Source organism: Enhydra lutris, unplaced genomic scaffold, assembly GCF_002288905.1.
Source record: "Enhydra lutris kenyoni isolate GAN:26980312 unplaced genomic scaffold, ASM228890v2 scaffoldscaffold8, whole genome shotgun sequence".
In the NCBI taxonomy this organism is placed as follows: domain Eukaryota; kingdom Metazoa; phylum Chordata; class Mammalia; order Carnivora; family Mustelidae; genus Enhydra; species Enhydra lutris.
Genome location: NW_019154092.1, coordinates 8,028,211 through 8,043,340, shown reverse-complemented (window position 1 = coordinate 8,043,340; position 15,130 = coordinate 8,028,211). Strand labels below are relative to the sequence as shown.

Here is a 15,130-nt window from a genome sequence, read left to right as displayed (position 1 = left end):
GCCTCACCAGTGTGACAGCAAACAATGATACCATTTGGGGGCAATTATCTGTAACACTTACAATATGAATTGAAAATATTTGTGATTTCTATGGATGGCAAAGTTGCAGATACTTTTGATATTTCTGTGGTTTGTGGCCTATATTCATAATTGAAAGAAATGTCAGTTGGAGGTTAATAAAAAATAAAGAATTTTTTACATCCAGGTTCACAGATGACACTTTCCCCAGTCTATCTACGGGCTTCTTGGCAATGTTAGGACCCCAAGTCAAGAACCTCTGTTCTAGAGTCATTTTTCCCTTTGAAAGTGATGACGATACTTGAATGAGCACTGAATGAACAAACACATCTTACAGCCCAGAGTTCCTGGCCCAGTTTCTTGAACTACGTCATGCCCCACTCTGCCTCTCCAAGAACTAAGGTGGGGAGTACTTTGGGGCATGCATAACCCATTCTCAGAAGACATTGTTTAAGAAGCGATGCTCTGGAAGTGCAAAGACATAACATTAAGAATGATGACCTAAAAAAAAAAAAAAGGAATGATGACCTAAAGTGAAATATTTAGGCTGTCATTTAAGCAGTGTATCTCTTAGTTTTTTTAGGGTCTGACTTCATTTTTGGTTATTGCTCTTAATCTCTATACAATTATGGCCAATCTTTTAGGAAAACTTCTAGTTATTTTTTCTTAGCATCTCATCAACTTTTTGGATATATTATCACTTCAAGTCCCACCTTAAACTTGTACTTAATGAATCATAAGTGTTAGACTTACCTCTTCTCTTTTGAGTATCATTTGTTACATAAAATTTAAAAGAGATTAAATAGGACTGTGTTTGTGTTTTCACTAAATTATAAATACAGTAAAACTCTATAGTAATACATACTTGGATATGGTGAGGCCTCCGTCCTCCAGTAGGGGAAGAATAAAGTTCTTGTCAAGAGAGAATAGGGAATGTGGTGAGAAGAATACCAGCCACATCTTTAATATTTTATCAGCTCAGTCTGCCAGATAGAACCAACAAAATGATGGACATCTTATAATGGAAGGATTCCTGAACTCAGGAATCCTTGAAGTTCTAACCAGCCACCGGTCCTAGGGTTGCCCCCACCGATGTTTAAACCGAAGAAGACAGTTACCACCAGATGGCACAAGTCTGCAACCAGTATCGCCATGGGTTGGGATTGTAGCTATACCCTAGGATTCCCAGTCTAATAAATGCAGAGGATTGCCTGATGACTTCATTAACTTTATGATAGGGTGAGTTTGCATATTACATAACTGGAAGTATTGCACCCCAGTTAACACATTTTAAGACAGGATTGTACTGTGATTGTCAGAGGTTTAATATCAGCATCAAGGTACAGTGTTTGTTTCTATGAAAATGTTCATCATAAAACGAGCTACCACCACAATGGCACAGCACTTCACATCCATTAGAAAGGCTATAATAAAAGATAATAACAAGTGTTGGCAAGATTGTGAAAAAATTGGAACCCTCATACATTGCTGATGGAAATGTAAAATGCTACAACTGCTGTTAATGACTTGGCGGTTTCTCACCAGGTTAAACATAGAACTACGATATGACCTAGTACCTCCACTCCTAGTTATTTACCTAAGAGAAAAGGAAATTTGCATCCAAGCAAAAACTTGAGTGTGAATGTTCATAGTAGCCTTATTCATGATAGCACAAAGCTAGGAACAACCCAAAAGACCATCAGCTGATGAATGAATAAAGAAAATGTGGTGTGTTTATATAGTAGAATATTATTCAGCCATAAAAAGGGATGGAGTACTAACGCATGCTGTAACACAGATGAACTTGGAAAACATGTGACATGAAAGAAGCCAGTTACAGAATACCACATGTTCCATGGATCCATTCGTAAGAAAATATCCAGAGTAGGTAAATCCATAGAAACAAAAAGTAGAGTAGTGATTGCCAGGGGAAGAGGAGGTATATGGGGTATGACTGTTGATAGATATGGAGTTTCTTTTTGGGGTGATGAAAATGTTCTGAAATTAATGGTGACGGTTGAACATTTTGGTGACTATACTAAAAGCCACCATTGTACACTTGAAAAGATAATTTTTTTAAAAAGCCTGCCGCTTTTGGAAAGAACATTTATTTATACTTTTAGAACAATTCGAGTTCTCAAATCTCTCAATCTCTGTGAAGAAAAAACTTGTCTGAGGGGCACCTGAGTGGCTCAGTCAGTTAAGCGTCTGCCTTTGGCTTAGGTCATGATATTGGGGTCCTGGGATCGAGCCCCACATCAGGGTCCCTGCTTGGCCGGAAATCTGCTTGTCCCTCTTCCTCTGCTCCTCCCCCTGCTTGGGCACATTCTCATTCTCTCCCTAATAAATAAATAAAATCTTTAAGAAAAAAAAAGCTTCTCTGAAATTCAGGTCCTTTAGTACATTTTAAGTAATTTTATTTTATTTGAAAAAACAGGTGATTGAAGAACTATGGTTTTTTTTTTTTATTCTTGGTTCAACTAGGAAAAACTCATTGTATCCAATGAACAGGAAGTTCTACGAGTTCATTACAGAGCTGCAAGAACATTGGCAAATCAAACACTGCCATTTAGCGCATGCACTGTGTTACTGGACGCAGAAGTGTACAGTGTGCCGCTGGACGCTCAGGTAAAGTGCCATTGATACAGTTAAAATGTTCCTAAATAGAGCTTGGGTGCTTTTGTGATCTGTTCCCACAGAAGAAACTTGAATCCAGCAATCAATAAAACTCAAAAGAGAAAAACAGTTCTGGCAGAATAAAGTACTTCTAGATCACTTGATCTTTTTTCTAAAATCCTCTAAACATCAGGCTCAGATTATAAAAGCTGATATTTACAAAACCAATATGTGTTTAGAATAGTGCCCTTTTACATAATTTGTAATTTGTTTCTAAAGTGGGTGTTTGTACCTTCAGGCAACTGGAAAGCAACTGTAAGCTGGAAGACACTACAGGCAAATTGAACCTCTAGATTGTGATGGTGCTAAAATAGGGCCAGGTCTTGTTTTGGTCTTGGATATTTCTGGAATAAACAAATATAGTTGTGGAAAAAAACTGTAGCTATGTCTTGAATAGAGTTTACTGCCACATAGAAATTATACGAATTCAGAACCAGACATATCAGTTGTCAGAATATCTTGTGCCTCACAAACGAGAATGAAATTCATTGGTCATAGAATATAATGATTAAAATAAAGAGTAAGCATGGACAGTGAAGGATTATTACACAAAAGTATTAAGAAATGCTGTTTTAAGTCAGAATAGAAACACAAAGGATGTAGGGTATATTACAGAGAAAATTACTTAGTTCTCTCTGGGCTTTATTTTTCTTCTCTGTAAGAAAAAAAAAAGATGATGGACATTGGAGAGGGTATGTGCTATGGTGAGTGCTATGAAGTGTGTAAACCTGGGCAATTCACAGACCTGTACCCTGGGGCAAATAATACATTATATGTTAATAAAAATATATGCTAAAAAATTTAAAAATTATTAAAAAATAAAATTTAATTATAAATTAACTATGTCATTAAAATAATTGGGCATTAAAACATAAAAAGATTAAAACTCATAAAAAGATTAAACTAGAACAGTGGATTTCGAACTTTACGTCACTGACTGTTTTATCCAAATGAAAGTATTCAGAGATATTTGAAAAGGCTATTAAGAATAATAATTGTGGGAGAAGGGGAGAGCCCGGGTGGCTCACAGTCTTTTGAGGATCTGACTCTTGATTTCGGCTCAGGTCATGATCTCTCAGGGCCATGAAACCAAGCCCTGCGTAGGGCTCCACACCAGGCATGGCGCCTGCTTAAGATTCTCTCTCCCCCTCTCCCTTTACTCCTCCACCTACCATTTGCATGCATTCTCTCTAAAATAATAATAAAATAATTGGATCTTAAGAAAGAACTATTTGACTCTAAGGAAATACACTTTGGAAAAGGCCACTGAGGGAATTTACATAATTCTCAGCTTTAAAGAATTTAAAGGGAAGAATGAATGGTTTTTAATAATGGAAATGAACAGTTTATGTTACTAAAGGCTGGACTAGACAATGAAATATCTTGAGATCTTTTAAAGTTTTGTGCAATTATAGAGTAATGAAGTCAACTTTAGAACAATATAAATTAAGCTACAAGGAAAGTCTCTTGAAGATTTCTGGTTCACAGTGGTTGAGTAAACATACCTTTTTATTTTGTCTTCCTTCCAAAACTCACCGAAATGACAAAAGATGTAAAAATAAAAAGCAATCCATAGCAGAACTGGAAATTGAGATGGAAAGCCACTGGACCACAACAGGATGACGTTTCTGATAAATAAGAATCTGTTGCCCCAGATAGGTTAGAGGAGAACATCAAAAATAAGTGAGTTTTCTCAGTAAACCCTTAGAAGGATCCCCAAATCACAAACTAAAAGAAGATTAGGCCATGATCGGCCTAATAATTAAAGGACAGAAGAACTTTGTCCTTCTCTTGAGGAAAACTATGGAACTCTTACCCGTCCTTCTCCTCTGGCTTTAGAGTAGACGGTCTCTCAGTGAGTAGCGGGCTCCTGTGAGAAGAGCCACCGAGGAATTAACGGAAAGGAGAAGTCGTCTACCTTTCCTAGCTAAGGGCTTAGATCGTCCGTTAGCCTGCTTTCTCGTCAGACCTCTTCCTTTTCAAAATAAGCTTGTAATATTAAAAAGATTCAATAATAAAATCTTAAATACTAAAAACATCTTACAGAGGACCAAGGAGGAAGTGATAACAGCTAAAACTGGGAGCATCTACATGATGCCTGGATGTCACTTGGATAGCAGCGGTGGTAATAGTAATAGCAGTAATTACAGCAGATGTTTATTGGAGTGAGTGCTGCCTGTACGCCCAAGCATTGTGATGAGGACGTCAGAGGCTTAATTCTCAAAACAAGATTAAAAGAGGTATTCAGCCCTGTTTACGGAGTAGAAAATTGAGAAAGTATATAATTAGTTCAAGATTACATAATAAGACACAAAGCTGGCATTTGAATACAGCCGTCTTAATTCCAAAACTGGTATTCTTAAGAATTGATAAAGAATTTCTTTATGATCACTCCAAAATACTGGTCCTGGAAAAAATGTTGGCCTTAAAGTGCTGTAGCTCACCTTAACACTTTTTCTCCCTACATACGGTAAACATTAACATTAAAATTAAAATGAGAAATGAAATCAATTTTATTTTAATAAGAATGTCCTAGGCATAAAAAAATTACATTTTATCTTTTTTCAAAATGTTTCCATCTTTCTTTTCATCATTCCATTATACCATAAAGAGATATAATGGCATATAGGTTTTAAAGTTGGTTAGTAAATTGTATAGTATTCAACTACTTTTGATGTTCTCTTTCAGTCTGATGACAGTAAAACTTCTGTGAGGGATCGCTTTAATGCAAGACAATTCATGTCTTGGTTACAAGATGTGGATGATAAATTTGACAAATTAAAGGTATGTATATTTAAGTTCAGTTTAAATGGATGCTTCCCTCTTAAATGGAAAGTGTAGCTCTGTTAGGAAAGGAGATAGCCATTAGTCATGCATCCTCATGCCGGCTACAGTTGGAAAGTAAAGGAAAATAAAGAGCACAAGTCCATTTTTCAAGACCAGTGTAGTATGAAAGTTGAAACTATCACAGAAGTAGCAGTTTCTGATGGGGATATTTATGCTTGCTGTCCAGTATCTAAGTCTAGTGATCGTTCTGACAATGAAAGAATGGGGGAGGGCAATCAGAGAAAGAATATATACTATAAATAATTCATAAAGAAAATTATCTGGTTGGAGATTTAAAATCATTTCAAAAATCACTTCTAAGGTGTTCATGATTCTTTTGATAATTTGAAATCTCATTATTTGAAAGAGCAGTTTCAAATTAGTCTGTGAGGTCAGAGAGTTGTGAAGTTGCAGACCCAGAAATAGTTGGCATATGGATACAGACAGGATAAAGCAGAAATGGGTGTGTAATTTAAAAACTTAATCACTAAGGAAACTATGGGTGAGATTAATTTTTAAAGCAAACTTGACAGAAAAATCAGTTAACTCTTCTCTTCTTCTCAATAGACCTGTCTTTTAATGAGACAACAACATGAAGCTGCAGCTTTAAATGCCGTCCAGAGATTAGAATGGCAGCTCAAACTCCAGGAACTTGATCCTGCCACCTATAAATCTATCAGTATTTATGAAATCCAGGAGTTTTATGTTCCCCTTGTTGATGTTAATGATGACTTTGAATTAACTCCCATATAGCAGCCATTCCTTCTGGTGGTGTCGTCTTAAACTCATGTGGCTCAAGAGTATTAAACTGTGGAACACTGCCTTTTGAGAAAAATACTGATATTATGCCTTTACAGTTGTTAGTAAAGTTTGACTAAAGTTGGTTATGTATGTAGTAAACACTGTCATTTTATAAAGAATGAAAAGAGAATTATTTTGGATCCTAGATCCAGTTTCTAACTGAAATCTAGTATTTATATTGGTGAGAGGTAACTATTACATTAGAGCATGTTGGCAGACCGTGGTAGATATTTCAAAAGCTGAGAATCTGCTAACAGCACTGGAAGTTGTTAGCGCTCCTAAGTAACAAGATAACCACTAGTATTCAAATCTTTAAAGTTTTATTAAAATATATTGGTAAACTAAAAGGTTCAATTCCTACCAAATAGTTTCTAATGTGGAAGAAAAACTTGGCACAAAATTTCTTCAGTTTATTTTATCTGTAAATTAATTGTACAGTTTTCTTTTCAAAGTTTTAATATTGTCTTCCTTTTTAATAACTTATTTTATACATATTGTGCAGATGTAAATCTTGTAATTAATGGTCAAAATGTATACAAAGGGATTGGTAGTCAAAACATGTACAAAGAAATAATTGTAAAGCTGTTGTGTCTAATGTTTTATTGGACCAAAGTTGTCGTTTGTATGGAGTGTAGTAGTAATGTGTTCAGGTAGCAAAACTTTTAAATAAGGCCTGCATGTGTTTGAGTTAGCTTGTTTTCATCACCATAACTGTAAAGGTTGTGACTTAGTTGTACTGCATGCTTCCTACAGTTTAACTCTCTCCATAAGCAATGCCTGAAGTAGTGTAGGGTGTTTCATGCCAGTCTCCTGGGATAGTACCTATGACTCACTATGTTGGACACATTATTTAGAATTAGTCATGCAAAGAAACAGCTCTTATTTCATCTCACACAGTAGAACCCATTCCCCCTCCCAAAATGCCTTTGAATGAAAAATCTGAAGTTGTAAATGTCTATTTTAATACTCAAGTATGAAAGAATCTGTGAATATATGTAAATATGTTTAATAAATTTTATTGGTCATGTTAAATCATTGTAAAACTTTTTTACATTGCTTAAATATAATGTTTTAAGCTTAATAACCTTTGCACTTTTAAAATACAAACTGAGTACTCAAATCAAAAAAAGAGATATTTGGTAGTCAAAAGTACAAGAAACAGGCATATTCTGATCAATCTCTTCAATATTTATGAAAAATTGATTAATATGTTGTATTTTTTCCTTGTATCAAGATGCAAAACATATAATTTTCAGAATTTTATAATTAAAATAAGATTTGGTATGCTGTTTTTAATAAAATAATTAGCAATATACTTAGAAAAAACCCAGTTTCTTCTATAACATGAAGTAGATTAAATATTCAGGAATATTTCAGGTCTGAAATCTGCTCAACTTATTAAACATTTTTGAAAGGAAAATTAGGTTACAGTAAAATTGAATATAAGTATATGAGATAAAATTTACAGAACTTTCCACAGTACTTTCTTGAATTATAAAATAATGCTGGATATTTTTTATTCTGATAGAGAAAAGTAAAAAGGATATATGAGGAATAAAGTGACTTAAACTCAGCAAGCAAGTTGGAAATCCCAGCTAATGGGAGAGAATGTAAAAACTGAAGTTTTTGAGTGCAAAGGTATATATTAAGCTTAGGGATTTTTGAATTTTTACGTCAATTTATATTTTAATTCATACTGTACTTGGCATGCGCAATAAAGCAGCACGTGTAAAAGATACACAGTGCAAGGACTTTATTATAAAGGTTGGATGTAGTGTTCTTTAGAAATTTAGATGAGATATTTGGGCCTTTTTTATTGAATACTTGGGGCCAAGAAAGGCAGGGTAGATTTTGAAGCACTGGTTTTGTTGAAGTTAAGTTTATTAAGGCTGGGAACATTAAAAGCTAATTTATAAAAGCAATACTTTTTAATATGGAAAAACTCAATGCAAATTTTGTTTATACTTTTGCGTAAAACTTAAAAAACCAGATTATTGAGCATTGAAGTCATAGAAAATATGAGAGGTGTAAATTTATACAGCATCTTGTTCTGAGGGTCCAACTGGAAAAGGAGGGGAAATCACTGTTTGGCCAAACAGAACAAGCTGCAGAAGAGAACAAGCAGGCAGGAATCTGGCATATTTTAGTTGTCCCAGCTTTTTACATACTAACCTAGTTCTCACCCTCTTCAGTGGTACCTCCAGTTGCTGGAGCCTTGATGCCATGCTTCTGCTTCTGCAGGTTTCCTTGTAAAGTGACTCAAAGCTGATCAGATAGCTTACACGAAAAGTTGAATGCCTTCTCGGTGGAATTTATACTTAAGTAAGTAGTTAGGAGCTTTATATTCTAAAGCTCTGAAATACTAGGAAAAAACTTGGAATGGGGTATATACCTAAAAAGATTTAGGATTCTGAAAGAGAAATAAAGGATGGTTAGTTTAATCAGTGATTTTTTTTTTTAACTATTCAAATATCATGAACAAGATATACTAAATTGTACCTAAGGATTTGTATTTCTTTAAATCTTGTTCTAAATCATATCTGTTTAATAAATGACTAGTTGATATTTGTGCATGTTATTTAATAAAGAGTTATATTTTTATAGAAAAAATAAGAGTGAAATGTGTGCTAAATGTTTTTTTACTTCCCACTCCCATGTGACTCTAAGCCAAACACCAGTGTTTACTTTGGGCAGTAGTAAAATTACAGAAATACTCATTTTGGGGCAACAGCCTCTGAAGAATAGCTCAACTCTCTTCAGTCATGAGATCTCAGAAATGAATTACAAATGCTAGACATGCTGCAAACTTCATAATCATAAAAATCTCAAGCAAATACCCCATGAGGCTCATGTTAACAGACTTAATAGTTATATACTCATTCTAGAAATTGAGTGCAGTGCTAAATATGTATTTTTCTTAGTTATTCAGAAAGCTAGCAATATTTTTTTATTCTATTTCTGGTATCCTGGTACATAAACCCCCAAAATTTTATATAGAGGAAATTGACTTTAAAACTCATCAGATAGTCTTATCTTCTTAAATTTTTAAAGAGAGCATTTTCATAATTTTTCCGAAAATCCCTTTCAAACTTTTAAGGCAAAAAGATTGATACAAGAGATACTAGTCTTTGGAAAAACTTTGTGAAGTTTAATGGATTAAATATCTTTTAATTCATTTTCTTGGTGGCTTTCTTGACACCATAGTCTCCATTGTACCTAAAATGGGGTTAGAAAGCCTCCACAGTAGCAGTTACCCGAAGTTTTTCCAATCAGTAGAACCAGAGTTCATAGAACAGATGGAGGCAAATAAAGTTTAAATAATTCCCTTAATCAATATGGTGAAAAGAGCATGTAGAATTATAACTATCAGCATAAAAACAGTGAAAAATAAATCTAGAATGACTTTTTCCAGTGATTAAATGTTGAATACTACACAATATCAGCAAATAATGTAAACTTTTTAGACATGTGCATATCTCCATAAGAGAAAGTAGCATATAAAATTACTTAAAGATAAACACCTTCGCTTGCATGGGGATTCAGTTTTATTAGGTGGATTATTAACACAGAATTTAAGATTATTTATGAAACACATTTATTTAACTCTATTGATGACTTTTTAAAATGCGTTTTTAAAAAAAAAGCTATACGCCATATCAAAACATCTGAGTAGTCCAGATAAAAAGCTTTCAGGTAGCCACGTTTTCCCCACTTCCGAAGAAAATTCTGCTGTTAAGCACAGAATGAAGCAAGCTTTTGTGGATACCTGTGTGCCCATTACTCCGCTTAAGAGCTCATTATCAGTACCTTCTCCATTTTTTTTTTTTAAACTCGTTTAAGTCCAGTTTAAACAAAAAGAGCCAGTCCTAACAAATGTATATACTGTTACCATTGCCTGAATTGTGATTATTTGCATCATGGAAGGAAGTTCCCTGTGCTCCTTTGCAGTTAGTACTCCCTACCCCAGAAGAGACCACTGTGATTCCCATCACTGTATGTTTCTTGTACCTGTTCTTGAGTTTCATATAAATGGAATCAAAAGAGTATATACTATTTTCTTGTGTCTGCCTTCTTTCTCTCAACATAAGGTTTTGAAATTCATCCATGTTGCATATATCAGTAATATGTTCCATTTTATTAATGAGCAGTAGTATATTGTACAAACTTTTGTTTATTCATTCTCTTGTTGGTAGACATTTGGATTGTTTCCAATTTGGGGACTATTGTGAATAAAACTGTGAATCTGCACATCTTTTTTTGTGGACATATTCTTTCACTCTTGGGTACCTACCTTGGAGTACTAGGTCATAGAATATCGTTGTATGTTTAACTTTATTAGAAACTGACAGTTCTCCAAAGTGGTTGTACTATTTTATACCCCTACCTGTGAGAGACCCATTGCTCTGAATCTTCATCCTTTGGTGGTGTCAGTCTTCAGTTTCAGTGATTTGGTGGATGTGTAGTGGCACCTTGTACCTTTCTTTAATTTGCATTTCCCTGATGACTGACGAGGTTGAACATTACTTTTTATATGCATATTGACCATTTGTACATATTTTGTGAAATGTCCTCAAATGTTTTGCTCATTTTTATTGGGTTGTCTTTATTACTGATTTGTAGGAATTCTTTATATATTCTGCGTTTAAGTCCTGTGGTCAGATGCATTGTCCTGAGTGTTTTTACCTAGTCTGTGGCCTGCCTTTCCATTTTTCTTAATGAGTAGTTTCTGGAGTCCTGAAAGTACTTTGAGAGCTTTTGTTTCTGTGTTACATCAGTTGATACTTACCAGAGTAGAAATTAAAACAATTAAAAACAATTTTTAAGTGTATTACTAAACCTATTCATGTATACTTTTATGAAAAATATATTTCCAAAATTAAAAATTACTAGGAAAAGTGTATTATTTTAAATTTTGCAAATTACATAATATCAGGCCTAAAAATTTCATATCTGCTTCTGCACTCAATGCGTTGTATCTATTATTTGTTTGGTTTTGGTTTGGTTTGGTTTGTATGAAGAAAATATGGCTTCACACAATAGGAAAAGAAGGAGAACATGTTAATATTTTAAATATTTAATAGATTTTCAAACAAATGTGGGCATTGTTCTTTGATTCCACATCAAAACACAACAAATAGTTTCTTTTTGTTAAAGATTTTATTCATTTATGAGAGAAAGAGAGAGTTCAAGCAGAGAGAGGGGCAGAGGGACAAACAGACTCCATGCTGAGCAGGGAGCCCAGTTGGCACTCTATCCCAGGACACTGAGATCATGACCTGAGCTGAAGTCAGACCCCTACCAGACTGAGCCACCCAGGTGCCACAACAAATAGTTTCTAAAAGTTAGTCACCTGAGCTGAAGTCAGACCCCTACCAGACTGAGCCACCCAGGTGCCACAACAAATAGTTTCTAAAAGTTAGTCACCTTGTGGAATCCAAAACTATATAATCAACTTTTGCTAACTCTGTTACATTAAATCTATTTATCTTGCACTTCGGCTCTTTTAACAGTGAATGATTTTTAACATCATGTATTGATCCTTTAGAAAACATTGGGTAACGGTGTTATGTGTGTCTTCCAAATGTTGACAGAGCTCATTTTATAATACTAAAAATTCATACTTGTTAATATCACCACTGATTTCATAAAAAATGTCTTTTAAGTAATCGGAAGCTGTGAAGCTGTAAGTGACAACTACAAGTTTTCCAAAATTCTAATCTTTACTTGAAAGGTCAAACGTTGTTGGCAACAAACACTGTCAGTTCTTTAAAGTGACAGGCTTTGGGGGCACCTGGGTGGCCTCAGTTAGCAGTTAAGCATCTGCCTTTAGCTCAGGTCATAATCCCAGGGTCCAAGGATTGAGCCCCACATCGGGCTCTCTGCTCAATGGGGAGCCTGCTTCTCCCTCTCTCCCTGGTGCTCCCCCTGTTGTGCTCTCTCTGTCAAATAAATAAAATCTTTTTTTAAAAAAATTAAAGTGACATGCTTTTGATAAAGGTACCATGTGATACATATATCAAATGATCTATATATATCTCACATCATAATGTTTTTAATAGCAAATGATTTACCATTTCATTAAACATTGATCATACGGACATTCCATAATCTATTTAACCTGTTTCCTCTTAGACACTTAGGTATTTTGCAATTTTTTTAACCCCCCCCCAAAAAAAAAGATGTTCAGTGAACCTCTTAGTACTGAGATAAATTCTTGTGCTAAAACAATAATAAAAAAATTCTTGTGCCTGCTTTCCCTTACAGAGAAATGCTCCTTTTAGACCAAGGAGCAAATATCTTCCCAGATAGACTCCTCAACTAGCTTCATAGTTTCAATCCAGCCCTATTATAACAAGTTGGAACTAAAAAATTCCTAGGTAGATGGAATGGATGACAAAGTAAGCTTCAGAACTCTAGGCTGGACTAATCACTTTAGAATGGGCTTCTGAGTCTAATTTCATTCAGAATTCCACAGCCATTAGATTTTTCTCCATGGAAAACTAAGTATTTTGGATTATGCACAGGACTGTTCCAGCCAACAAGAAAGATCCACAGTAGCAAAATTTCCGAAATTCTCCACCATGAGACTTCTTCATTGTTGTGAAGGTCAGGCAGGGTTCACATATAGAACTCTGAACTCTGGTAGGAAGACTGCCTAGCAATCAGTCTGATAATCTAATATTACAAAATATATGATGCTAAGGATATGATTCTTCTAATTCTTAGGATTATTTTAGTTTTTTCTCAGGGACTGTTTATACTCTATATGCAATCTTTCAAATATATAGCGTATTTCCAGTAGGTTATGATAAAGTCAACTCTCCTAATCTTGAAGCTCCTAATCATGAGTAGAAATAATTACTGAAGCAAGTTATCCCCTCTGTATATTCATTCTGAACAACACTACATGATGGGACCAATATTTTCCCCTATTGATCTTGGGGAAACAGGCTATAATTTTTCATGGCAGCTTGTTAACGCTCTTTATTTTTATTTTATTTTTTAAGATTTTATTTATTTGACAGAGAGGGAACACAAGCAAGGGAGTGGAAGAGGGAGAAGCAGACTTCCCACTGAGCAGGGAGCCTGATGCAGGGCTCGATCCCAGGACTCTGGGATCACAACCTGAGCCGAAGGCAGATGCTTAACGATTGAGGCACCCAGGCACCTCTTGTTAATGCTTTTTAATTCGAAAGTTCATTTGTATTATAGTTCAAAGCTTTCTCCCTATTAGTCACCTCTGTAGCAGAGTAATTACGTTATAACATAATTTTCTTTCAACAGAGGCACAGAAATTTATTCTTACGTGCTAAAAACAATTCTTAAACATTTTCACTTCCATTGATGCTGAAGTAGCAGAACAATCCTATGACCTCACATGAGGCTGGGCATAGTTTGTGTTCCCATCAGCCAAGGAGGAAAGATCTAATACCCAGGGCATCAAATAGAGTACTCAGGAAGGCATTGCCTTTGTGAAACCAAATAAGCCCCAAATCCCCTCTGGCCAATCCTAAAAATTAGCTTCAAAAAGATCAAACCAGGGACGCCTGGTAGATCCGTCAGTTAAGCATCTGCCCTGGGCTCAAGTCATGATCCCAGGGTCCTAGGATCGAGCCCCAAATCGGGCTCCCTGCTCCGTGGGGAGTCTGCTTCTTCCTGTCCCTCTGCCTGCTGCTCCCCCTGCTTGTGCTCTTTCTCTGTCAAATAAATAAATAAAATCTTAAAAAAAAAAAAAAAAAAGATCAAATCAGGGGATCCTGGCTGGTTCAGTTGGTAGGAGAGCATATGACTCTTGATCTCTGGGTTGTTTGAGGTTCACATTGGGTGTAGAGATTGCTTAAAAATAAAATCTTAAAAAATATATTTTTAAAAAAATCAAACAGATTCCAGGTAGCTCAATTACATGACTGAGCCTAATCCATCACTAAAAGAACACAATAAAATGCAGTAACCAACAATGGAAAAATTACAATGTCTAGTATCAAGTGAAAAATGATCAGGCAGATGGGGTGCCTGGTGGCTTTGGCTCAGGTCATGATCCCGGGGTCCTGGGATCAAGTCCCATGTCAGGCTCCCCGCGTAGCTAGAAGCCTGCTTCTCCCTCTTCTCCCTGCTTGTGCTCCCTCTCTTTTGGTATCTCTGTTGCTATGTCTGTCTCTCTCACCCAAATAAATAAATAAAATCTTTTAAAAAAAATGACCAGGCATGTAAAGAAGTAGAAAATTATGACCGTCAACCAGAAAAAAATAGGAATTGAAGGAGAAATAAAAGCAGTGATGGAACTAGTAAATATGTTAACAGAACTATTAATGTCTGTATGTACAGTATTGTAGAGGAAAACATAACCACAATAAGGAAAGAACGGGAGATAAAGTTTTAAAACAGCCAATAGCCATTGCCTAGCCCAGTGCTTGGTACGCAATAGATCCTTGACGTATTTGTCCAATACATATTTCTGTTGAATCATTCAAAGCAGTTTTCCATGGGAACCCATGGGAGAACTTTCTCTCAAGCATGAATATTAAGAAAAGATTACTTCTAGTTCATTTTTATCCTACAAATACTGTGGATGTTGAGATGGGTTGTGTTTCTTTCTTTGCGTTTGCTGTGAGAATGCTTAAAATCAGTCTGTTACCTTCATCTCAACAAGTCATTTTTGTGCCATTCTGTGCCCAGTGTTACTCTCTTGACCTTATTTTCCTTCCTTTCAAATTCTCTGTGTGATGATTTGACCCTTCCTGCATCATTTGCATTTTTCTCAACTTCTTCCAATCCTTCCTGGAAAAAGCAAGCCATAAACATATGAAAA

At 35.3% G+C, this 15,130-nt stretch overlaps 1 protein-coding gene across 5 annotated transcripts in view; it reads left to right on the top strand.

Annotated features, from left to right (window-relative positions):
- LOC111142405 (ankyrin repeat domain-containing protein 12) overlaps positions 1–10,569 on the top strand; it is a 128,511-nt gene extending 117,942 nt beyond the window's left edge. For all 5 annotated transcript variants that reach the window (XM_022495472.1, XM_022495470.1, XM_022495471.1 and 2 more), the window contains 3 exons: positions 2,503–2,646; positions 5,383–5,478; positions 6,088–10,569. In XM_022495472.1, coding sequence (XP_022351180.1) covers positions 2,503–2,646; positions 5,383–5,478; positions 6,088–6,273 — 426 coding nt within the window. In that variant the 3' untranslated portion in view covers positions 6,274–10,569. The remainder of the gene's footprint in view (positions 1–2,502; positions 2,647–5,382; positions 5,479–6,087) is intronic.
- The last annotated feature ends 4,561 nt before the right edge of the window (positions 10,570–15,130 follow it).